The 23,678-nt window shown below is 51.7% G+C and overlaps 1 protein-coding gene across 1 annotated transcript in view; it reads left to right on the top strand.

Annotated features, from left to right (window-relative positions):
• Window positions 1-8,897: 8,897 nt before the first annotated feature.
• LOC112531214 (maestro heat-like repeat-containing protein family member 2B) overlaps window positions 8,898-23,678 on the top strand; it is a 16,888-nt gene continuing 2,107 nt past the window's right edge. The window contains exons 1-30 of the mRNA XM_040653014.1: window positions 8,898-9,067; window positions 9,363-9,484; window positions 9,631-9,753; window positions 9,893-10,058; window positions 10,220-10,318; window positions 10,483-10,634; window positions 10,998-11,141; window positions 11,685-11,777; window positions 12,060-12,129; window positions 12,245-12,358; window positions 12,448-12,521; window positions 12,855-12,974; window positions 13,120-13,227; window positions 13,420-13,579; window positions 13,705-13,745; window positions 13,981-14,122; window positions 14,523-14,575; window positions 14,895-15,002; window positions 15,255-15,374; window positions 15,575-15,697; window positions 15,820-15,975; window positions 16,197-16,319; window positions 16,623-16,702; window positions 17,120-17,255; window positions 17,372-17,461; window positions 17,859-17,945; window positions 18,123-18,213; window positions 18,450-18,559; window positions 19,035-19,121; window positions 19,429-19,585. Of these exons, the coding sequence (XP_040508948.1) occupies window positions 9,043-9,067; window positions 9,363-9,484; window positions 9,631-9,753; window positions 9,893-10,058; window positions 10,220-10,318; window positions 10,483-10,634; window positions 10,998-11,141; window positions 11,685-11,777; window positions 12,060-12,129; window positions 12,245-12,358; window positions 12,448-12,521; window positions 12,855-12,974; window positions 13,120-13,227; window positions 13,420-13,579; window positions 13,705-13,745; window positions 13,981-14,122; window positions 14,523-14,575; window positions 14,895-15,002; window positions 15,255-15,374; window positions 15,575-15,697; window positions 15,820-15,975; window positions 16,197-16,319; window positions 16,623-16,702; window positions 17,120-17,255; window positions 17,372-17,461; window positions 17,859-17,945; window positions 18,123-18,213; window positions 18,450-18,559; window positions 19,035-19,121; window positions 19,429-19,585 (3,274 nt within the window). The 5' untranslated portion in view covers window positions 8,898-9,042. The remainder of the gene's footprint in view (window positions 9,068-9,362; window positions 9,485-9,630; window positions 9,754-9,892; window positions 10,059-10,219; window positions 10,319-10,482; window positions 10,635-10,997; window positions 11,142-11,684; window positions 11,778-12,059; window positions 12,130-12,244; window positions 12,359-12,447; window positions 12,522-12,854; window positions 12,975-13,119; window positions 13,228-13,419; window positions 13,580-13,704; window positions 13,746-13,980; window positions 14,123-14,522; window positions 14,576-14,894; window positions 15,003-15,254; window positions 15,375-15,574; window positions 15,698-15,819; window positions 15,976-16,196; window positions 16,320-16,622; window positions 16,703-17,119; window positions 17,256-17,371; window positions 17,462-17,858; window positions 17,946-18,122; window positions 18,214-18,449; window positions 18,560-19,034; window positions 19,122-19,428; window positions 19,586-23,678) is intronic.

Genomic DNA, 23,678 nt, shown 5'->3' with positions numbered 1-23,678 from the left:
TCTGCTAGAGGGATCCCGGTAGGAAGCAGCTTTTCTTTTTTTCTCTTGAAAAACAGATTTGAGGCAAAAATTACTCAGTCATGACTTGAGACTTTCCTTTTTCTAGTGAGACATGGAGGAGAATAAGAGAATTTTGTCTTCAATGGTGGAGCCGGGAGAAGAAAAAAAGAGGAAAGCGAAGGAAAGGAAAGGAAAAAGGAAAAAGGAAAAAAGAAAAAAGGAACAGGAGGAAAAGAAGAGAGGAGAGGCAGAGGGAGAGGGGGAGGGAAAGGGGAGCAAAAGGACTGGGAAGGATAAAGGGAATAAGAAAGGGATAGTTAAAAGGAGAGGAGAGGAGAGGAGAGGAGAGGAGAGGAGAGGAGAGGAGAGGAGAGGAGAGGAGAGGAGAGGAGAGGAGAGGAGAGGAGAGGAGAGGAGAGGAGAGGAGAGGAGAGGAGAGGAGAGGAGAGGAGAGGAGAGGAGAGGAGAGGAGAGGAGAGGAGAGGAGAGGAGAGGAGAGGAGAGGAGAGGAGAGGAGAGGAGAGGAGAGGAGAGAGGAGAAAGAGACATAGAAAGAGAAAGAGTGAGAGGAGAGGAGAGGAGAGGAGAGGAGAGGAGAGGAGAGGAGAGGAGAGGAGAGGAGAGGAGAGGAGAGGAGAGGAGAGGAGAGGAGAGGAGAGGAGAGGAGAGGAGAGGAGAGGAGAGGAGAGGAGAGGAGAGGAGAGGAGAGGAGAGGAGAGGAGAGGAGAGGAGAGGAGAGGAGAGGAGAGGAGAGGAGAGGAGAGAGGAGAAAGAGACAGAGAGAAGAGGGAGAGGAGAGGAGAGGAGAGGAGAGGAGAGGAGAGGAGAGGAGAGGAGAGGAGAGGAGAGGAGAGGAGAGGAGAGGAGAGGAGAGGAGAGGAGAGGAGAGGAGAGGAGAGGAGAGAGAGAGAGAGAGGAGAGGAGAGGAGAAGAGAAGAGAAGAGAAGAGAAGAGAAGAGAAGAGAAGAGAAGAGAAGAGAAGAGAAGAGAAGAGAAGAGAAGAGAAGAGAAGAGAAGAGAAGAGAAGAGAAGAGAAGAGAAGAGAAGAGAAGAGAAGAGAAGAGAAGAGAAGAGAAGAGAAGAGAAGAGAAGAGAAGAGAAGAGAAGAGAAGAGAAGAGAAGAGAAGAGAAGAGAAGAGAAGAGAAGAGAGAAGAGAATTATTAGATTAGAATTAAAGATTAGCTAAAAAAATTTGTACTATTTTTCTTGAAAAATTATATGCCTGATTCCTGGCTAAGAAGTGAAAAGAGTTTTTTTGTTGTTGTTTTTTTTGTAAGTTTTCATTGTAATAGCTGCCGTCTCTTCTCCATACCGGTTACAGAATCACAGAATCACCAAATGTCAGGGTTTGGAAGGAACCTTGAAAGACCATCTAGTCCAATCCCCCTGCCTTTGAAGGAACGCCTTGATTAGGTCACACAGGAACGTGTCCAGGCAGGTTCTGAATGTCTCCAGAGAAGGAGACCCCACAACCTCTCTGGGCAGCCCGTTGCAGTGTTCTGTTACCCTCACCATGAAGAAGTTTCTTCTCATGTGTTTGTGGAACCTCCTGTGTTGCAGCTTGCACCCATTACCCCTTGTCCTATCACTGGATGTCACTGAGAAGAGCCTGGCTCCATCCTCCTGATGCACAGCCTTCGCATATTTATAAACATTAATGAGGCCACCTCTCAGTCTCCTCTCCTCCAAGCTAAAGAGACCCAGCTCCCTCGGCCTTTCCTGGTAAGGGAGATGCTCCAGTCCCTTCATCATCTTTGTGGCTCTGCGCTGGACTCTCTCAAGCAGGTCCCTGTCTTTCTTGAATGGAGGGGCCCAGAACTGGACATAATACTGCAGATGCGGTCTCACCAGGGCAGAGTAGAGGGGGAGGAGAACCTCTTTCGACCTACTAACCACACTCCTTCTAACACACCCCAGGATGCCGTTGGCCTTCTTGAAGTGCTGGCTTATGGTCACCCTGGGCACGTTAGAAACACTGTGGCCAGCAGCTTGAGGAAGGTGATCCAGGACACTTTCCTGCTCAACCTCCTGTAGGGAATTGCTTTTAGCAGGGAGGTGGGTCTCGATGATCTCCAGAGGTCCCTTCCAGCCTCTATGGTTCTGAGATTGTATGAGAAAGAAACTGCAAGAACCACGTGCTAATTGCACGGGATGGATTTGGCAGAGGCAATCCCTTTTCCACGGCAAAAGGAAGGTCTTAGCAGCAGTGGCAACCCCCCTGTGATGTGCACGGTCACCAGCCACTAGACCAGGCTGCTCAGAGCCACATCCAGCCTGGCCTTGAATGCCTCCAGGGATGGGGCATCCACAACCTCCTTGGGCAGCCTGTTCCAGTGCGTCACCACCCTCTGAGTGGTACCAAACAACTGTGTTTTCAAAAAGTGGATTGGAAAGGTGTTTGGTGCTACCCTCTAGCTTTAAACTGGTAGTTGTAATTTAAATATTTCATACTTTTCCTATTTACCTACTTGGACTGAAATTTTCCTTGTCATTATCCATCCCATGCTTTACTTTTTTTCTTTGGAAAGCCTTGGCTAGCACAGCTTCAGTTATTTCTGAGCATAAGGTAAAGGAAAATATCATTATGCACTTTCAGATGACTGGACGCCATCACTGTGCTGCAGCTGGATCACAAAAAGGGCAGAAAAGGCTTATGTCTGTACTACCTTTGTGAGAGCTTTCCAAAATATGCCAGGTTATCAGGTATCATCTACTTTGTAAAGACCCGAAGGTTAATTTTCCTAATTTTCCTTGACTGAGGTTCTCCAGTCCGGATCCTTGAAGCGGTAAGTAGGACTTCCTCTCTGAATACATCTCTGACACACTGGAGGTAGCAGAACTGAGAAAAGGAAGGGTACTTTCCTCCATTCCCTCACATAAGTACAAACCACAAGACCCTTAACTCCTCCCAGGTCCTTTGCCTGGCTCTGCTCACCTCCTTCGGCTTGGATGAGATGAAGGCTCTTGGGAGGTCTCTGCTCTGTCTTGCCCTACTGCTCACCACCATCAAGCCACTTAACCAAATTTTTCATAAAAGCCAGTCATTCTGTCTAATTTTATATGGGTTGAATACGGGAAAAGAGCTTAAGCTTCCCAGATGCAATTAAAGACTCTGGGTGCCAAGCTTCAAAAAAAGTTGAAATACAGCATGAAATACTTCACCATATCAGTTTCTACAGGATGCTCATCTAAAAGCAGTGTCAAAATTTATACCTTGGTGCCACTATGTAATGCAGAAATTCAAATTTCAAGCATATTTTTTACAAATAGAGGATTGTTTTTGTTTTGTTTTGTTTTGTTTTGTTTTGTTTTGTTTTGTTTTTCAGGCAGTGATAAGCACTAGAAAAAGTAATAATTTACATTTCAGTGCCCAAGATTTCAAATTAAAGGAATTTGAAGTAATGGGATGTAAGGAAATACTCAAAGATGAGGGTGAGAAAAGAAGGTTCAGAGTAGAAGCAGAAAAAGGATCATGTAATTAAAACTTTATCAGCATGCACTCATAGTAAGCTACAGTTTCACCATTAGCCTAAATTATAGCCCTTCTTCAGCTCATACCTCATACCTCATACAAATAACATTTTTAGGTGTTTTGACTACAGTACATGCAACACTCTACATGTATACCTTGCAGAATGTGCAGCATCTAGTTTGGTGTTGATTTTTGCTTGAAAATACAGTTTCTTTGAAAAAAAAAAAAATCAGTATGTTTCTGTCTTAGTTTTTCATTACTCTTTCTAGATGGAAAAAAAAAAGAGCCAGGTTTCATGCAGGACACAAACCATTCTTAGTTTAATTGCGCATGGCCCCCAAATTCCTGGGCTCATATCTGAAGATCAGATCAAAGACCACTCGCTTGGCACAATTCTACCACCATTTCAATAAAACGGAAAAAAAAAACAAAAAAACAAAAAAAAAAAAACAAAAGAACAACAAAAAAAAAAAAAAAAAAAAACCAGCCCAAAAACAAAAGTGGGAGCTTAAGTGCAAACATTTTATTCAGCTTTGAAATGACATTTCCATTGGCTTGGTCTGAAGAAAGGAATATAAAGCAGTTAAGGTCCACAAGACAGAAGTTAACTATACAATTTTCATTTAACACATACAAAAATGTCAATTTCATCTTAAGTATTGAAACATCATAGAACGTGGCCTTCCAATGCCCCCTTCCTATCTGTCCTCATCTGGCTCAACCAAACCTGTAAGGCAGGGGCTGCCCTCATTCTTTTCCAGAACTTTCCTGACATGTTTTAGCCTCTGTCTGATCACAATATGCTTGTGCCTATTACTTTTTGACAGAATTCATTCTTTGCAGCATTAGTACTACTGCATTTACTAACAGTCCTATCAAAATAATCCATCTTTTTGTCCTTTCAGGTCATATACAAAGAGACTTAACCACAATAAACTGTAAAAAGCCCCACAGTACTCCTGTCCGCAATGCTAATTTTCTATGACTGCCATGACAAAGTTACTTCCTACTCACACACCTTCCCAAAGTTAGTTCCCATCCTTCTTCCAAAATTATCAACTAGTGTTAGAGAGATCACTGCTGAGTAAGCTATCCCTGTGTTTGTCCACAAGCTCTCTGGGTCAGTGTTGATGCAGCTTGTCTCAATGCTGCAGTAGCATTGACTGCAGGATGAACAAACCACATACTTCTATTTTTTCCAGCTACCTACTTTTTCTTTTCTTTTCTTTTCTTTTCTTTTCTTTTCTTTTCTTTTCTTTTCTTTTCTTTTCTTTTCTTTTCTTTTCTTTTCTTTTCTTTTCTTTTCTTTTCTTTTCTTTTCTTTTCTTTTCTTTTCTTTTCTTTTCTTTTCTTTTCTTTTCTTTTCTTTTCTTTTCTCTTCTCTTCTCTTCTCTTCTCTTCTCTTCTCTTCTCTCCTCTCCTCTCCTCTCCTCTCCTCTCCTCTCCTCTCCTCTCCTCTCCTCTCCTCTCCTCTCCTCTCCTCTCCTCTCCTCTCCTCTCCTCTCCTCTCCTCTCCTCTCCTCTCCTCTCCTCTCCTCTCCTCTCCTCTCCTCTCCTCTCCTCTCCTTTTGCCTTCCCTTCCCTTTCCTTCCCTTTCCTTCCCTTCTTTTCTCCAGCCATGTCACAGAATGGCTGAAAGCATACTCTTAAAAGATGCTATCTAGATTATCTTAGTGATATCAGTATGACTAGAAATATATTCCATCATTGCGGACTGACCGCTAGACTGCTCTGAAGCCAAAACAGAGCTAGATAAACTCAAGCTCCTGCTCTTCAGCTGTGTGTTCTCAAAGCCACTTTTGTTACTGTTGCCAAAACCAGAGCCAGAAAGTCAAATCAAGGAATCTGTGATAGGATGGATAGCAGAGGCAAGATGTTCTGGTGAGAAAGAATGACACTGAAGTTGAATGGGTACGGAAATAGGAAATGCCTTTTTGCCCTCTTTTGTAACTTAAGAGCGCCTTCATTTTTAAAAGGCCATTTTAGAAAGTAGGGATATTTTAGTTAATCATTTAGTACTCACTTCAATTAGAATACTTACTGAAACTTCCAATGACATTACAATTAAAAGGTTGAAAACAATTTTATTATAATTTCTTGCTCCATAAAGATTTCTGCTCTGAAAAGAAAGCATATGCAAAATCACTTCTTTATCTGTTGTTGTCACAGCACAATTCTTTAAAACTACTGAGGAGAAATCTTAACTGAAAGTATATTTCTATATATCTGAGGGGGTGGTTTTCATATAAATGGTAAGCTTGCTCAGCTGCAACTCTGTTAAGTGCAGGAAGGACACTGCTCAGGAATAGGCAATGCCACAATCTCGTCTACACCACTCAGCAGAGAATGGGCAACTCCATAGCTCAAAAAACCTATGCCCAGTTTGTGAGCTCCTACTGCTCTTCTTGGTGTAAGTTGCCACAAGGCCAAATTGCCTTCATGTTCAGTCGTCTCAGGATTGTGATTATAGAATTATAGAATGGTTTGGGTAGGAAGGGACCTTTCAGATCATCCAGTTCCAACCCCCTGCTACAGGCAGCAACACCTCCCACCAGACCAGCTTGCTCAGGGCCCCACCTAGCCTGGCCTTGAGTGCTTCCAGAATGGGTGCATCCACAGCTCCTCCGGGCAACCTGTTACAGTATCTCACCACCCTCACAGTAAAGAATTTCTTCTTACAATCTAGTCCACAACCTACCCTCCTCCATCTCCCTCCATTCTGTCGCTAAGTGCCCTGATAAAAAGTCCCTCCCCAGCGTCACCTGCATTAGTTGAAATCTGAGCAGAAGGCAGTCTCAGGCATAAGTGGAAAGCAAGGTTTTTCCATACTTAGTTGTCAATAGCTTTTCAGAGCAAACACATAGAAATTAGAAGATGTTACTTGGGGACAGCAGCACTGTGTGTCCGCTTTACGGAAGTCTGTCTGATTAAACAAGGAGCCAAGCAGATGACCCAGAGGGCAGACAGCAGATTTAACAGCTTGAAAGAGGTGATGCCCACCACCAAACTGATAAAGGGCATGCTGTATTACCTGAGGTCTGCTTACTAAGGAAGAAATTAGTATTTCATGCATATTACAGTGTTAAAATAGTGGCACATACTACATCTATTGTTAATAATGCTACCAAAAATAATAGCCAGAAAAGTATACCATAGAATCATAGAATCATAGGATGGCCTGGGTTGAAAAGGACCTCAAAGATCATCTAGTTTTCCTCCCCAGGCGCAAGACTCTACATTTGCTCCTGTTAAATCTCATCAGGTTCCTCTCTGCCCAGCTCTCCAGTCTGTCCAGGTCTTGCTGAACAGTCAGAAAGCCTTCCAGTGTGTCAGCCACTCCTCCCAGCTCTGTATCCTCAGCAAACTCGCTGAGGGTGGACTCTATCCCTTCATCTAGGTGGCTGATGAAGATGTTGAACAAGACCAGATCCAGTACCAGCCCCCGGGGAACACCAGTGGTTACAGGCCTCCAACTAGACTCTGCACCACTGATGAGAACCTTCTGAGCTCTGCCAGTCGACCAGTTGTCAACCAACCTCATCATCCACTCATCTCTCCCCACACTTTCTAGGTTTCATAACGAGAATGGTGTGAAATATGGTGTCAAACGCCTTGCTGAAGTCAAGGCACACAACATCCACTGCTCCCCCCCCATCTACCCAGCCAGTGATGACAGCAGAGAACGTGGTCAGGTTGGTCAAGCATGACTTCCCCTTGGTGGATCCGTGTTGGCTACGCCTGATAACCTTCTTCTCTCCCAGTGGCTTGGGGAGGGTATCCAGAACAAGTTGTTCCATCATCTTTCTGGGGATGGAGGTGAGGCTGAGTAGCCGGTAGTTTCCCAGATCCGCCTTCTTGCACCTTTTAAAGACCGGAGTGACACTGGCTATCCTCCAGTCTCCAGGCATCTCTCTCCTGTTTGCCAGGACCTCCCAGAGATGACAGAGAGCCATTTAGCAATCAGCTCTGCCAGTTCCTTCAGCACATGTGGGTGCATCCCATCGGGGCCTGTGGATTAGCGTGCGTTAATTTTGGCTAGATGCTCTCTGGCCCAATCCTCCTCGACCAAGGGGAAGCCTTCCCTTCCCCAGACTTTCTCTCTTACCTACAGGGTCTGGGGTCTGGGGTTCCTAACGGCTAGTCTTAGCATTGAAGACTGAAGCAAAGAAGGCATTCAGAATCTCTGCCTTCTCAGCATTCCCTGTTACCCAGGCACCCAGCTCATTTAGTAGAGGTCCCACATTTTCCCTAGGCTTCCTTTTACTGTTGACATACTTCTAAAAAACCTTTTCTTTTCTTGTTATCCTTTACCTCCTTTGCAAAACTGAATTCAGAGAGGGCCTTAGCCTTCCTTGTTGCATCCCTACAGGCACTGACAACCTTCCTATCTTCTTTGCAGGTGGACAGGCCCTTCTTCCACTGTTCATGGATGTTCTTCTTTCCTTTTAGCTTATCCGTGAGCTCCTTGCTCATCCCCACAGGCCTCTTGCTACCTTCACCCAATGACTTACTCTTAGGGATGCACTGATCTTAAGCTCCAATTTATAGGAGGCAGAGGAGGTTCTGTTAGTACATGTTTACCCAACGGTGAGATTAAGACACAACAGGTCAAATGTTAGCCTGACCGGTTTATTACAAGTCCCAGCTGCTTAGGGATACGGGGAAGGAAAGACGGGCAGTAGAAGAGAGATAAAAGCAAGGAGTCTTTGTGGAAAGCAAGAGAGATGGTCACCACTGTGGATCCAGCATGGTTTGTAGTATGTCCTCTGATCTCAGGATCTCATCCAGTCACTGCGGGAGATGGGAGAAAGCCAGGAATCTTTGCAGCAAGCAGGCCCGGGGGGCTCTTCCAAAGAGGTTTCCTCCCCTCAGGGAATTCCTCCATCAAAGGTTTCTTTTCTTTGGGAGTTCTTCTCCCCAGTCCTTAGTCTGGGGAGGGCCTTTTATCCCCAGTTTCTCGGTTTTTTGTCTTTTTCTTCTTGACTCTCTGTTAGTGTAGCACATCTGGCCCTATCTGATGTTCTGCCATTTCCTCGTGGCAGCCTTTCATGACTCTACTTCAATGACAACAAGCGGATGGTGGTCTTTTTGTTTGATCAGATGCAGGGGAGTCTCCTTACTGTCTCTGACACGTGTCCTTGGAAGACAGCAAAGCTCTCTGGAGAGGTTGTCTGTGCAGCAAATGGGGGCCGCAGTGCCTCCCGGCATGGAGTCCCCAGTCACTAAGTCAGTGCCAGGCAATGGCACCCGGCAGCTGCTCCCTGGCAGGGGCTCTCCCTCTCCTGCTGAGGTGATTCCCTGCTTCGGCATAGAACATGCCCACCCCAGAGCCGAGTGCGTCACAAAAACATGCTGTGTTCTGGGGCCAGCAAGGTTGCCCAGCATGCATCCTGGTCCCCAGCCCAGGGCACGTCATTCTCTGTGAGGTGACACTCCTCGGTGTGATGTCACAGTTGTTGCCTCCTACTCCCCTGTGGCAGCGGTGGGAGCGGTGGCCCAGTCTCTTGTGAGAGGCGCAGGAAGAGGACCCAGAGAGAGCATTGTGTCTATCTGGAGATATCCTGCTGTGATGGAGCGGCTGAGAGCCCTTCGAGGTGAGGTGCCTCCACCTCTCTGGACACCGTGATGCTGCCCGAGCACATGTGTGCCTCCAGTGTCTGTTTAGGACGTGCCATCAGCACTGTCCTTGCTCTGCTGAGTGCAGCCGCCCACCGTGGCTTCCCCAGTACCCCAGCAAGGGGAAGGCTCCCCTCTCCCCGCCAACCACACGTGCCGGCACAGCCCACCCCACGCTGTGGGGCTGGAGGAGCGTTCCTCCCAGAGCTGGCCGGATGCTCGGCCCTGGCTCCAAGCAACACCAGCGGCAGCTGCTCTGCTCTTTCCTTCCAGGTCTCTTTGCCTGTGTGGGCTGCGTGCCCAGAGGTACACGTCGCAGGGAGAGAGGCAGGGTGGCAAGCCCTGTCCCTGCCTGTGCCGTGACTTTGCTGCTGCAGCGCCTGCAAGACCAGGAGGTGAGCTGGGGACATCCAACCACCAGTCCTTGCCCTGGCCCAGCGCCACTGTCCCTGTGGGTGCCAGGCCCCGGCAGCACATTGGCATGGTGGGCAGCTCCCCGGGAAGAAGGGTAAAGCAAAACGTGACTGATCCCTGTCCCCAGGGTGACCGAGCGCAGGCGTACTGCGAGCTGGAGCACGTCCTGTGGGAAGGTGACAGCCGCCCGCCGTGCGGAGTGCTGAACCGGCTGCTGGCTGAGGTGTCCCAGGACCTGACAGCAGCCCAGGTGAGGGGTCACTCCCAGAGGCAAAGGGAGCCGCCTGCCCGCGCTGGTGTTCTGCTGGCGGACGGCGGTGGCTTAGCCCTTCCAAGGGAAGGCCTCAGGCAGTCTCCTGTGCCGCCTGTCACCAGTGACTCTTTTTCAGGGCGTGCCAGACAGCGTGCGGATGGCTGCCAGCAATGTCCTGGTGGCTCTGGCCCGGACACACTTCACCTTGGTGATGGCCGAGCTCCAGGGCCACCTGAAGGCTGCGGGGGAGATGTCCAAGGAGTTTGTGCTCGTCACCCTGAGCAAGCTGTTCACCAGCTACGGTAGAGTGCCCTCAGCCTCCTGACGTCTATGACAGCCGGAGAAAGGGCTCTCTCCCCTCTGCGCATCATCTGCGTTGAGCTGGGGGATGCAGGGCTGCAGCCCCTCCTCCCTCGCCTCGCTGCTGGGGCTCTGACCATGGCGCTCTCCTTCCCCTCTGCAGCTCCACAGTGCATCTCCTTCATGTGGCTGATGCTGGCCGGCCTGCGCAGTGTGGTGGGCTGGGTGAGAGGCGGCCGGACCCTGCGCATTGCTTGTGCTGGTGAGTGCCGGCCCCAGAACAGGGGGGCTCGGGACAGCCCTTGCACCTCGCCCTGCCGCAGGCTCTCACAGGCTCCCTTTTCTCTCAGTCTCTCATCTTTTTCTTTTTTTTTTTTTCTCTTTAATTAATCATTCATTTATTTTTTTTGTTTTGTTTTTCTTCAGTTGTGAAACAATGGCTGGAAGGAGTCAAGGTTCACTTGGGCTCTGGAAAGCAATGCCCCTGGCCTGCCATAGAGATCGAGAAGATCTACAAGAATCTTTCCCAGCTCTTCTGCTCTGTGCTGAGGAACTGGCAGGACTGCCAGGAGGAAGAGGTGAGCACTGCTGCATTCCCAGCCTGGGATGGCAGCGGGGACATCCGTGTCGGCAGCTCTGTCTGTGCCCAGCGGGCTGAGAGCAGAAGGGTGACGAGAGGGAGTGGGCTGGCTCTGCAAAGGGCCCCAAACTGGCTTTGTGCTTGGGGCTGGATCTCCCTGCCAGGAAGCAGCCGCATGTCACAGCACTGTGGCAGGGATAGCTGGGGATGAGGGTGTGGGGAAAAGCTCCCTGCCCTCCAGAGCGAGCCCATCTCCTGCTGGGCACGGGGGTATGGGGAAGGGGAAGGGAAAGAGAAAGGCCTCCTGTAGGAAGGGCAGACCTTCAGTCTTTGACGCTGGGCCTCTGCCATCCCTCTCCAGGACAAACAGGCTGTCCTCGGGGCTGTGGCTACCATGATGGCTGTCCTCCTGCAAGAGGAGCTGCCCCGAGAGCACGTTTGGGAGCAGCTCCTCTGGCTCGTGCGCCTGTATCAGGAGGTCCAAGACACCTGCAGGGGGACCAAGGTGAGATGTTGTGCAGGGCTCAGCATGGACGTGGGGCTCGTGCAAGTGCCACGAGGGGTCAGTGGGACGCAGGGAGGAGGCCGGGAGCCCTTGAGAAAGAAGGAATAGGTGTCCAAGGGAGGTCTGAGGCTTCCTGAGCTCTTCCGTCAAGGAAGGAACAACCTGGGCAGGAGCCAGAAGGGAGCCAGGAATCACTGGGGCCCATCCCCCGGGCCTGGGAGGCTTCACCACCACCACCACCACCACCACCACCGTGGAGCTCTGGGTGCCTGAGGAGCTCTGTGCTAAAGGCCAGGGAGACCACGACCAGTTACATCTGGTGGGGGAGAAGAGGGCTGCTGGGTGGGAAATGCCTGCAACCGATGCCCAAACAGGGCTCGGCTGAGAGCAGAAGGACTCTCTTGGTGCTGCTAGGAGGTGGGGACAAACCAGAACGCCTGTGCGGGAGCTCTCCCAGCAGACAAACCATTGGGAATCAGTTTCTCTGCTCCCAAGTGGCTAGATGTGGCTTCAGCCCTTTCTTCCTCTCCCGGTCTCTTGCAGAGCCTCACTATCTTCCTGGAGGCCTTAGAGGGATTTCAATCGGTCATCCCTAAGGACAAGTTTCTGGCCATCACCAGTGCTGTGTTCTACCAGGTAAGGGGAGCCTATCCTTGCACCCACAAGCAGTTTCCCTCTTGGCTAAGTCTCAGGAGGACTCAAAGCTCCGAGCCTCTGCCGGCTGCTCAGCCTTAGCCCCTGCATGCCCGTGGCTGCTCCAGAGCCGTGTGCGTGCCCCCAGGGATGCTGTGGGGCAGGCTGTGTTTTGTCTGCATGTCCTCTTACTGAGAGTGCCAAGGGAGACGAGAGCTGGCAGCACAGTTTCTTTTCCATCCTCAGTACTGATACAATTTTCTCCAATGGACCTTGTTCCCACAGCTCTCTGATGACACCAAGGAGCACAGCGAGGCTGACAGAGCAGAGCTGACCCACTGCATCCTGCTGCAGGGTAAGGAGAGGAGCTCTGGCAATGCTTGGCGGTGCCCTGGCCAAAACGTCTCTCACAAACCTCCGGAATGGGTGCGAGTTTCTTGCTAATACAGCGCGGGATTTCCTCTCCGCAGCCCGGATCTGCCCCGAGGAAACGGTCCTGTTTCTGCAGTCACAGCTGGGAGCTGACAGGAAGGCTGGATGCGTGGCAGCCCTAGGTCTGCTTGGTGCTCTGGCTCGCTCTGATGGTCAGTAGGGTCAGAGGGTTGGGACTTCCGGGGATCCCTTTTGCCATCTGGGTTGTGCCTCCATGCATGCTTCTGCGCATCTCTTGCAGAGCCCATGATGACAAAGAAGCTGCCCCAGGTTGTGGAGGCTGTACAGTGTCTGTGCAGCGACCCCAGGACCCAGGTGAGCTGATTTGGGAAAGGAAAGCGCTGTCGGGGTGGTGATGCTGCTGCCAACACAGGCAGGGCTGGGGTGCCCAGGGAGGTGCTTGGGGCAGTGACCACATGGTCGTGATGGCTCCCGTGGGGAGAGCAGGCAGGGCGGAGCAGTCAGGCCCCTGTGCTGCGCATGGAAAGTGCACAGCCTGGTGCTAAGGCCTGGCCCTCACCTGAGGAGCCAAGGCTTCTCCTCTGCTCTTGTTGTCTCTGCTCATGCCCAAAGGGCTGCCCCAATGAGCAGGTGGCTCCCCTCTGCCTTCTGAGCAGGAAAATCAAACCCACAATTGACTCCTGACAGGTGAGGAGGGCCATTCTGCACTTCATCAAGGATGTGCTCAGTGCTAACGCCCGGAGCTGCTCCGCCTGGGATGTGGTGGGGCACATCTTCAGTGAGTTCAGCCGCTCCACGGGAAGAAGGGTAAGGACACTGGGCAGCATCTTCCTTTGGAAGACCCGTGCTGCTCAGAGGCTGGCACAGAAGCACTGGTGGGGCCACACCTGAGCCTCCTGAGAGGCTCCTGAGAACTAAGAGTAACCGGTGTTCCAACAACACTGTTGTGCAGGCAGCTGGAGACCTTTCTGCCCAGGAAGCCCGGGAAGAAGGAGCTCTCCAAGAGCTGTGCATGGACATCCTGGGGTCACTGGATGTCTCTGTGAGAGGGATGACCAAAGTAAGTCACAATCTGCCCTGCTGCCGCTCCTCGACTTCACACCACGTGTTCCTCATCCCCTTCCAACACCCCCGGTCTCTCCTCCAATGTGCTCTAAAGCACACAAGACTCAGGGAAATTCACAGAGTCCTCTTCATCTCTGAGCGGAGGCAGGAAAGCTGACACAATGCTCAACCGTCTCGTTCCCTACAGCTCCTGTGGCCACGGCTGCTGCTGTATGTGGTGCCAGCCCAGTACACCGGCATGCTGATCCCAGTCTCCCGCTGTGTCCAAGCGCTGGCTGAGAGAGGGGACCTGATGGTGCGGGAGGTAGAAGACCTGGATCCCCATTTCCTCAGCTCCATGTTTCAAGGTAGGAGCAGAAACTCCCCCAGTGAGCTCTGTTGACCTGTGTTAGCACCCAGAAGGGACAGTGGAGGTGTGTGTGGCAGGGCACGTCGTGTCTGTGTCTTACTCAGCCCTTCTTTCTCCCCACAGGCCCACTGCTGACTCCCCAGACACTGCTGGCACGCCTGTTGGTGAGTAGATGCTCCAGAGGCCGGTGCCATGAGCCCCAAGGAGGAAGCAGCATGGCCGAGTGTGCCAGTGCCTGCCTCACCCGTGGGATGCCTTTCTCTTCCCGGACTTGCAGTGCCATGGGCAAAGCTGCTGGCTGCTCCTTGGCCTCCAGGGCAGAGCCAAGCTGCTTCCCTCCTGGGAGAAGCTGCTGCTCTTGCTGCAGACGTGACCCTGCTTCTCCTTGCTCTTGCTCAGGTGGTGGCAGGGAGCCCTTTTGCAGGCAGCGAACTCCAAGCCGCTGCCTTGCTGCTCATGCTAAACCTCCACAGCAGGATCCACAGGGCTGTGGGGGCCATGTGGGCCGCTGAGATCCCCCTGCTGCTGCAGTGCCTCCAAGGTAAAGCGCTGGTGGGGAGGGAGGGGCGGAGGCAGGGAAGGGGGGGGAGTGAAAATGGAGCTCTGCAGCGTGGCAGAGGGGAAGCGTTGCCTGCGGCCCCATGCTTGCTCTGCTGCTGTTCCCATTCCAAGGAGACGGCACTGAGGCCCGCGGACCTTTCCCCCCGGCAATCTGCCCATTCCAGGGCACGGATGGGCCCTTCACATCCCCTCAGACAGCAGTCTTGGGGCAGTTCTGTGTTCCTGCTGGGACAGCGTTTGTGGGGAGGGACAGGTCATTGTGAAGGGTGTGCGGGTCCCAGCTTGGCAGTGCCGAGTGCCCAGGCAAACCTGGTTTGCAGCAGCTCTTCTTTTGTGTCTTGATCCCAAGCAAGGGTCTTTTGCTTCTTGTTGCTGTGCAGGGAAAGATGAGAGCTTCCCGGACTCTGCAGAGTGGGAGCAGCGCCTACTAAAGGTACAGCATTGCGGGAAGGCACGGTGCAGAGAAGTGCCTGCCTGTCTCACAGAGCCCCCTTCCCATACGGGACAGGAACAGCCTCTCAAATGCTGCTGCAAAGCGGCCACACGCCTCTGTGCTGCTGCCTCTTCCTCTTTGTCCCAAGCCCATGGGGGGTCCTAGGAGAAGAGCGTCAGGCAGCTTTAAGGCAGGGAATGCTGGGGGGAGCTGGGAGAGGGACTGTTCTTCCAGTCACCTCTCTCCAGAAGGTTGTGGCGATGTGGGAATGTGGGAAGAGGCAAAGGGCAAGGAAACACTGGCTTCTGTTCTCCAACAGTTCCTGAGGGCATCATTGGACACCATGGAGGATGAGGCCTGGACCAAGGGCCTGAGCTGCGAGCTGAGCCGGTGGCTGAGCAGCTCTGCCAGCAGCTCTGGAGAAAAGGTGGGTTCCAGGGGCTGCGGGTGGTGCTCTGCTCACACGGGCCGCTTGTGCTGCTTCCCTGGCCCGTGCCCCCCAGAGGGCCTTTCCCTGCAAACTGCCCGGGGGTGGCTAAAGCTCGGCCCTGCAGCTGCTCTCAGCATCTCCCAAGGAGCGTGGGTCCTTCCCCCCTGGCCCTCTCCCAGCCGGTCAGGCTGCTGCCACATCTCAGCTTCTTCCTTCCCTTCCCATCCCTTCTCTTCCCTTCCCATGCAGTCTTTCCTGTACAAGGCTCTGGGGACAGTGCTGGGAGCTTGTAAGGAAGTCCTCCACATCCAAGAGAAGCTTCTGCAACACCTGGAGGAAGCAAACGCGGAGGAGCCATCTGAGGCCCAGGTGAGGTCTCCTCCCAGCCAGCTTCTGCCAGCATCCCTGGTCTGTCCCTTGGGCAGAGGGCTTCTCCTGGCCCTGCTCCGAGCCTTTCGATCTCCTCACTGCTGCACTGTTTCCCTCAGGCGAGGACCAGCCCAACCGCTGTGGCTGGCCGCGCCAGCGGGTTCAGGCCTGCACCAACCGGCCCTTGTTCTTTTGTGCAGGGAATGATCTCCCTTCTCAGCCATGCCGCTGAGAGCAACTTCCACACAGTCCTGGACACACTCACCATGTTTGCGTCCAGGCTGTGCAAAGGCCAAAAGGGGAGGATTTCCAGACGCAAGAAGGTGAAGCATTACGCATTTCCATCTTGGCTGCCCTCTGCCTTATTTTCACTTGGGAGCCCAGGTGCATCGTGGGGCACCAGGGGCTGCTGAGCGAGTGTCTCAAGGCATTTCTCCCCACACAGATGGAGCTGGACAGCAGAAGAGCTCACGCCACACGCAGCGCTCTCATCCTCGCCCATGGCAGCTTGGCACTGCGAGCCTCCAAGGAACAGCTGCTCGCCCGCCTGGAGGGAGACATCGTGGGCAACATCCTGCTGCTCTACAGCTGCAGCTGCCGGGTGAGAGCTCGTAGCGTGCCGGGGTGTCTGAGCACCCAGCCGCAGCCCCTCCACGTGGGGGGATGCTGAGATGGGCCTTCTCTTTCCAAAGGTCCCTCGGGGACTGGCTTGTGCTCAGATGAAGATGCAAGCCCTTCCCTTAGTGTTGCCCCCACGTGTTCCCCTTGCAGCCCTTGGCCCTTCCCGCAGTTCAAAGAATGTTCTTCTCTCTTGGGTCTCAGGACTTGCAGAACACGCTCGCGCTGGTGCAGAGCATCACTGACTTCAGCTCTGCTTTCCAAGCTGTGGGTGACTCTGCCTGCTTTAACCCCTCCTTGAAGGGCAAGCTGCTGGAGATCCTGACGGTGAGTGCCTAGAGCCAGAGCTGTCTGCAGTGGAGTTTTGGGCTGTGTCATGAGACTCGGTTCCCCGGAGCCATACGGGTCTCCCTCAGCCACACGTCTCCAGCTGGCGGGGACCTTGTGTGCTGGCAGGCAGCGGCTGGGCAGTGGGCTAGGTCCACCAGTTGTGCAGCTGCTGCATCCTGCACTGCCTCCATGAGAAATGTGGGAGTGATGGGGCTGGTGTGTGGCAGTTGTGTCTGTCTCTGGGCTGGGTGGAAGAGCTCTCACGTGCCCACTTTGACAATGCTTCTCTGGTACTTGCAGGAGTTGCTGAAGAAGTATTACTTGGGCACCCCTGTATCCCCAGTGCCCCTCAAGGTGGTTCTGGCCCTGGAGCAGTTGAGGTAAGGGTGGGAGCCTCTGGGGTTGCAAGGCAGGATGGTGGACCCCCTTCTGGGTAGCTCCCAAAGGCCTGGAGGGGGCAGGGGGTAGGGAGTCACTTCTACAGGAGAGATGGCTGGTCTGCTGTGCCCGGCAAAGCTGAGGTTCTGGGAAGGAGAAAGGCCCTGGTGCTCCTGTCCCCTGGCAGGGAAGAGAAAGGAGACCTGGTGCCTCCTTCCCTTCAGAGCAGGAGGTGGTTCACTGATGCCGGGGAGATGCTGGAACTGAAGACAGTGCTTAGCAGCACAGGCTGGGGATGATGGCTTTGCAGCTGTCCATTAGAAGAAACTCTGATGTTGTCTGAACCAGCCTGGAGAGCACTGCTAAAGGCCCTTTCTGCTTTCTCGTCCTTTTTTTTTTTTTTTTTTTTGTCGTGTCAGCAAGCTGAAGCCCTCTTTAGGAACCAAGGACATGTGTGACATGCTGAGTCTGTGCTGCAAGAATGTTGTGTTGCACCCTTCAGCAGAGATGATGCTGAAGATCAGGAAGTCACAGCAAGCAGCTCAGTACCTGCAGGTAACCTGCCGTGACTTTCACAGCCACCTCTCGGTTGGAGCCCTTCCTCAGCACACACAACCTATGCTCTGGCAGCAGCCGTGATGCCACAGCTCAATCCCCTTTTCTGCTTTCAGCTTCTGCAAACATCACTGAAAGCTCTGGGCCGGCTCATGGTGGTCCTGCTCGAGACAGAGACCAGTGGCTTCTTCCAGAACATAGTCCATGTGAGTACATGTGGGGCAAGGGAGAAAGCATGGTGCCTGTCCATAGCGGAGACAGAGATCTGTGGACTGAGAGGACGATGAGAGGGGAAGAAATCTGCTGACGTGCCAGCTCAGTGCGAGCTCAGAAATGGGCAGAGAAATGGGCCCTGCAGGGGGAAAAGCAGGAGCCAGCCCCTGGCAGGCCACAGCCACGGAAAAGCTCCTGGGTTAGGAGGCAGGAATGTCTGCAGAGAGCGGGGGCAGCAGTGCCGGTGCTCAGCAAGGTGGGGGGCCACGTGGAGCCACAGGGCAGGCCCTGAGGGAAAGTGCTGGGAAATGAGGGACTGGGAGAGGGCTGGCATGAAGGGAAAGAAAAGATGTCCGCAGTGATACGGATGCTCTGCCCCACGTCCTGCAGAGATCAATGACGTCAGACAACATGTGGGAGCGCAAGAGGGCCCTGCAGATCTGCTCCCAGCTGCTGGCTGCTTGTGAAGAGCTTCGAGTGAGTAAAGAGCCCCACCACATGCCCCTGCTCCCTCCCCAGTGCACCTGAGCAGGAAGGCGAGCTCTGCCCAGCTGTGCGTGCTGTGCCACCCACTGCGTGGGGAAGGCATAGGCGGGAGAAGCTAGGGAGAGCTGGGGCTGCCTACAGCTTTCTTCCTGCCTCTGGCCCCTGCAGAGAGGAGATGCCTGCAAGCACTTTGGCTCCTTGGTGGGATTGCTGGCGCCTCTGACGTGTGACCCCATGCCCCACATCCCGCCAGCTGGCTGTCACCTGTCTGAGCTCCCTTCTCCGAATCCAAGGTGAGTAGAGTGGCCGTGCATCAGCCCTCTGCTCTCCTCCGCAGCACTACCAGAACCCCACGGGCTGGGCCCAGTTTACAGGAGGAAGAGGCACTGTGCGCAGCTCTCTTCTTCTCTCCACCCTGTCCTCTGTCTCTCCCCTGTGGAAAGCAGTTCTGTTTCCAGAAGCATGACTTCCCTTTTCTCCCTGTGCACTTTCCAGCCAAGGCGACCAATGGAGTCATCAAGATGGGTGACATCGGGAGCCTGTGTGAGGGGCTGAATGACCACAGCACCGTCTGTCAGCTCCAGACCTCTTCCAAAATTGCGCGGGTAAGTGGACCCAAAAAGGGCTGGTGGGATCCCAGTGCGTAGGCTTTTGCACGTCCCTCTGCCCCCCCCAGCCTCTCACACTATTTCCAGAATGAGCTGTCACCCTGAGATCACTTTGCTCAGCAAGCAGCCGGAGGCACTGAGCTATGTCTGGCCTTAAGGCACCCAACGCAAGGAGCTGATTCTATGACACATGTGTGCGTGTGTGCGTGTGTGTGTGCGTGTGTGTGTGTGTGTGTGACTGTGGCTGCTGGGAGGTAGGCTTTGCATGTAAGCAAACACCACGGGTGGAGAAGCTGAGAAGGCTCAACCTCCTTACGTATTAATAGCGGGGTGTGGACCGCAGGGGCGTTGTGATTGCTGCCTGACTGACCGGCAAGCTGCTGAACTAAGAATGCCCTCAAGACCGCTTTACGTTTTGAAGAGCTGCCGCAGAGCAGTGATGGGATCTCTCCTGCTTCTCATTTCTCTGCAGATTGTGTACAGGAACTTCCCCCTGGAAGACACCATCGACTTCATGATGGCCATCAAGGATGCCTTCCGGAAGGCCAAAGGAACGCGTGTGCGTGCTGCTGGGAGGTGGATGATCACCTTTCTGCAGATGTACGGAAAGGACATCTGTCAGGACGTAAGAGACTTTCTTCCACGTGTCTTGGACTTTTGCTGGCTCTTGCACTACGGCTTGTGCTGTTTGCCTCAGGTGCTACAGAAGCACAACCAGAGCGCAGAGCCTGGCTGGTGTGAAATTTAGGTTTGGGCCTTGGCAGCATGTCAAGGGAGCAGGCAATGCTCATGTGCTGAATGTCCACAGTTAAGCCCTGCAGAGTCAAGGATGCAGCCAGTCATGCTTTCTCCCCTTCCCCTTTCAGGTGCCACTGACCAACTACATCCTGCGCAGCTGCACGTCGTTTCCGCAGCACAGCACGTTCATGCCATTCCTGTCCCAGGCGGTGGTCATCCTCACCCGCTGTCAGGCAGACGTCACGACTGACAGCTTCTTTCCGGCTGCTTGGAGCCCACAGACAGGTACTGGCACTTGCCTCTGCTAGAGGGATCCCGGTAGGAAGCAGCTTTTCTTTTTTTCTCTTGAAAAACAGATTTGAGGCAAAAATTACTCAGTCATGACTTGAGACTTTCCTTTTTCTAGTGAGACATGGAGGAGAATAAGAGAATTTTGTCTTCAATGGTGGAGCCGGGAGAAGAAAAAAAGAGGAAAGCGAAGGAAAGGAAAGGAAAAAGGAAAAAAGGAAAAAAGAAAAAAGGAACAGGAGGAAAAGAAGAGAGGAGAGGCAGAGGGAGAGGGGGAGGGAAAGGGGAGCAAAAGGACTGGGAAGGATAAAGGGAATAAGAAAGGGATAGTTAAAAGGAGAGGAGAGGAGAGGAGAGGAGAGGAGAGGAGAGGAGAGGAGAGGAGAGGAGAGGAGAGGAGAGGAGAGGAGGAGAGGAGAGGAGAGGAGAGGAGAGGAGAGGAGAGGAGAGGAGAGGAGAGGAGAGGAGAGGAGAGGAGAGGAGAGGAGAGGAGAGGAGAGGAGAGGAGAGGAGAGGAGAGGAGAGGAGAGAGGAGAAAGAGACATAGAAAGAGAAAGAGTGAGAGGAGAGGAGAGGAGAGGAGAGGAGAGGAGAGGAGAGGAGAGGAGAGGAGAGGAGAGGAGAGGAGAGGAGAGGAGAGGAGAGGAGAGGAGAGGAGAGGAGAGGAGAGGAGAGGAGAGGAGAGGAGAGGAGAGGAGAGGAGAGGAGAGGAGAGGAGAGGAGAGAGGAGAAAGAGAAAGAGAAAGAGTGAGAGGAGAGGAGAGGAGAGGAGAGGAGAGGAGAGGAGAGGAGAGGAGAGGAGAGGAGAGGAGAGGAGAGGAGAGGAGAGGAGAGGAGAGGAGAGGAGAGGAGAGGAGAGGAGAGGAGAGGAGAGGAGAGGAGAGGAGAGGAGAGGAGAGGAGAGGAGAGGAGAGGAGAGAGGAGAAAGAGACAGAGAAAGAGAAAGAGAGAAAGAGGGAGATGAGAGGAGAGGAGAGGAGAGGAGAGGAGAGGAGAGGAGAGGAGAGGAGAGGAGAGGAGAGGAGAGGAGAGGAGAGGAGAGGAGAGAGGAGAGGAGAGGAGAGGAGAGGAGAGGAGAGGAGAGGAGAGGAGAGGAGAGGAGAGGAGAGGAGAGGAGAGGAGAGGAGAGGAGAGGAGAGGAGAGGAGAGGAGAGGAGAGAGAGAAGAGAAGAGAAGAGAAGAGAAGAGAAGAGAAGAGAAGAGAAGAGAAGAGAAGAGAAGAGAAGAGAAGAGAAGAGAAGAGAAGAGAAGAGAAGAGAAGAGAAGAGAAGAGAAGAGAAGAGAAGAGAAGAGAAGAGAAGAGAAGAGAAGAGAAGAGAAGAGAAGAGAAGAGAAGAGAAGAGAAGAGAGAAGAGAATTATTAGATTAGAATTAAAGATTAGCTAAAAAAATTTGTACTATTTTTCTTGAAAAATTATATGCCAGATTCCTGGCTAAGAAGTGAAAAGAGGTTTTTTTGTTGTTGTTTTTTTTTGTAAGTCTTCATTGTAATAGCTGCCGTCTCTTCTCCATACCGGTTACAGAATCATAGAATCACCAAATGTCAGGGTTTGGAAGGAACCTTGAAAGACCATCTAGTCCAATCCCCCTGCCTTTGAAGGAACGCCTTGATTAGGTCACACAGGAACGTGTCCAGGCAGGTTCTGAATGTCTCCAGAGAAGGAGACCCCACAACCTCTCTGGGCAGCCCGTTGCAGTGTTCTGTTACCCCTCACCATGAAGAAGTTTCTTCTCATGTGTTTGTGGAACCTCCTGTGTTGCAGCTTGCACCCATTACCCCTTGTCCTATCACTGGATGTCACTGAGAAGAGCCTGGCTCCATCCTCCTGATGCACAGCCTTCGCATATTTATAAACATTAATGAGGCCACCTCTCAGTCTCCTCTCCTCCAAGCTAAAGAGACCCAGCTCCCTCGGCCTTTCCTGGTAAGGGAGATGCTCCAGTCCCTTCATCATCTTTGTGGCTCTGCGCTGGACTCTCTCAAGCAGGTCCCCTGTCTTTCTTGAATGGAGGGGCCCAGAACTGGACATAATACTGCAGATGCGGTCTCACCAGGGCAGAGTAGAGGGGGAGGAGAACCTCTTTCGACCTACTAACCACACTCCTTCTAACACACCCCAGGATGCCGTTGGCCTTCTTGAAGTGCTGGCTTATGGTCACCCTGGGCACGTTAGAAACACTGTGGCCAGCAGCTTGAGGGAGGTGATCCAGGACACTTTCCTGCTCAACCTCCTGTAGGGAATTGCTTTTAGCAGGGAGGTCGGTCTCGATGATCTCCAGAGGTCCCTTCCAGCCTCTATGGTTCTGAGATTGTATGAGAAAGAAACTGCAAGAACCACGTGCTAATTGCACGGGATGGATTTGGCAGAGGGCAATCCCTTTTCCACGGCAAAAGGAAGGTCTTAGCAGCAGTGGCAACCCCCCTGTGATGTGCACGGTCACCAGCCACTAGACCAGGCTGCTCAGAGCCACATCCAGCCTGGCCTTGAATGCCTCCAGGGATGGGGCATCCACAACCTCCTTGGGCAGCCTGTTTCCAGTGCGTCACCACCCTCGGAGTGGTACCAAACAACTCTGTTTTCAAAAAGTGGATTGGAAAGGTGTTTGGTGCTACCCTCTAGCTTTAAACTGGTAGTTGTAATTTAAATATTTCATACTTTTCCTATTTACCTACTTGGACTGAAATTTTCCTTGTCATTATCCATCCCATGCTTTACTTTTTTTCTTTGGAAAGCCTTGGCTAGCACAGCTTCAGTTATTTCTGAGCATAAGGTAAAGGAAAATATCATTATGCACTTTCAGATGACTGGACGCCATCACTGTGCTGCAGCTGGATCACAAAAAGGGCAGAAAAGGCTTATGTCTGTACTACCTTTGTGAGAGCTTTCCAAAATATGCCAGGTTATCAGGTATCATCTACTTTGTAAAGACCTGAAGGTTAATTTTCCTAATTTTCCTTGACTGAGGTTCTCCAGTCCGGATCCTTGAAGCGGTAAGTAGGACTTCCTCTCTGAATACATCTCTGACACACTGGAGGTAGCAGAACTGAGAAAAGGAAGGGTACTTTCCTCCATTCCCTCAAATAAGTACAAACCACAAGACCCTTAACTCCTCGCAGGTCCTTTGCCTGGCTCTGCTCACCTCCTTCGGCTTGGATGAGATGAAGGCTCTTGGAGGTCTCTGCTCTGTCTTGCCCTGCTGCTCACCACCATCAAGCCACTTAACCAAATTTTTCATAAAAGCCAGTCATTCTGTCTAATTTTATATGGGTTGAATATGGGAAAAGAGCTTAAGCTTCCCATTTGCAATTAAAGACTCTGGGTGCCCAAGCTTCAAAAAAAGTTGAAATACAGCATGAAATACTTCACCATATCAGTTTCTACAGGATGCTCATCTAAAAGCAGTGTCAAAATTTATACCTTGGTGCCACTATGTAATGCAGAAATTCAAATTTCAAGCATATTTTTTACAAATAGAGGATTGTTTTTGTTTTGTTTTGTTTTGTTTTCAGGCAGTGATAAGCACTAGAAAAAGTAATGATTTACATTTCAGTGCCCAAGATTTCAAATTAAGGGAATTTGAAGTAATGGGATGTAAGGAAATACTCAAAGATGAGGGTGAGAAAAGAAGGTTCAGAGTAGAAGCAGAAAAGGATCATGTAATTAAAACTTTATCAGCATGCACTCATAGTAAGCTACAGTTTCTTCACCATTAGCCTAAATTATAGCCCTTCTTCAGCTCATACCTCATACCTCATACAAATAACATTTTAGGTGTTTTGACTACAGTACATGCAACACTCTACATGTATACCTTGCAGAATGTGCAGCATCTAGTTTGGTGTTGATTTTTTGCTTGAAAATACAGTTTCTTTGAAAAAAAAAAAATCAGTATGTTTCTGTCTTAGTTTTTCATTACTCTTTCTAGATGAAAAAAAAAAAGAGCCAGGTTTCATGCAGGACACAAACCATTCTTAGTTTAATTGCGCATGGCCCCCAAATTCCTGGGCTCATATCTGAAGATCAGATCAAAGACCACTCGCTTGGCACAATTCTACCACCATTTCAATAAAACGAAAAAAAAAAAAAAA

This window comes from Gallus gallus, chromosome 1 (genome assembly GCF_016699485.2).
Source record: "Gallus gallus isolate bGalGal1 chromosome 1, bGalGal1.mat.broiler.GRCg7b, whole genome shotgun sequence".
Lineage (NCBI taxonomy): Eukaryota > Metazoa > Chordata > Aves > Galliformes > Phasianidae > Gallus > Gallus gallus.
Note: the sequence above shows the minus strand (reverse complement) of the source record. Positions and strands in the feature narration are given on the sequence as shown.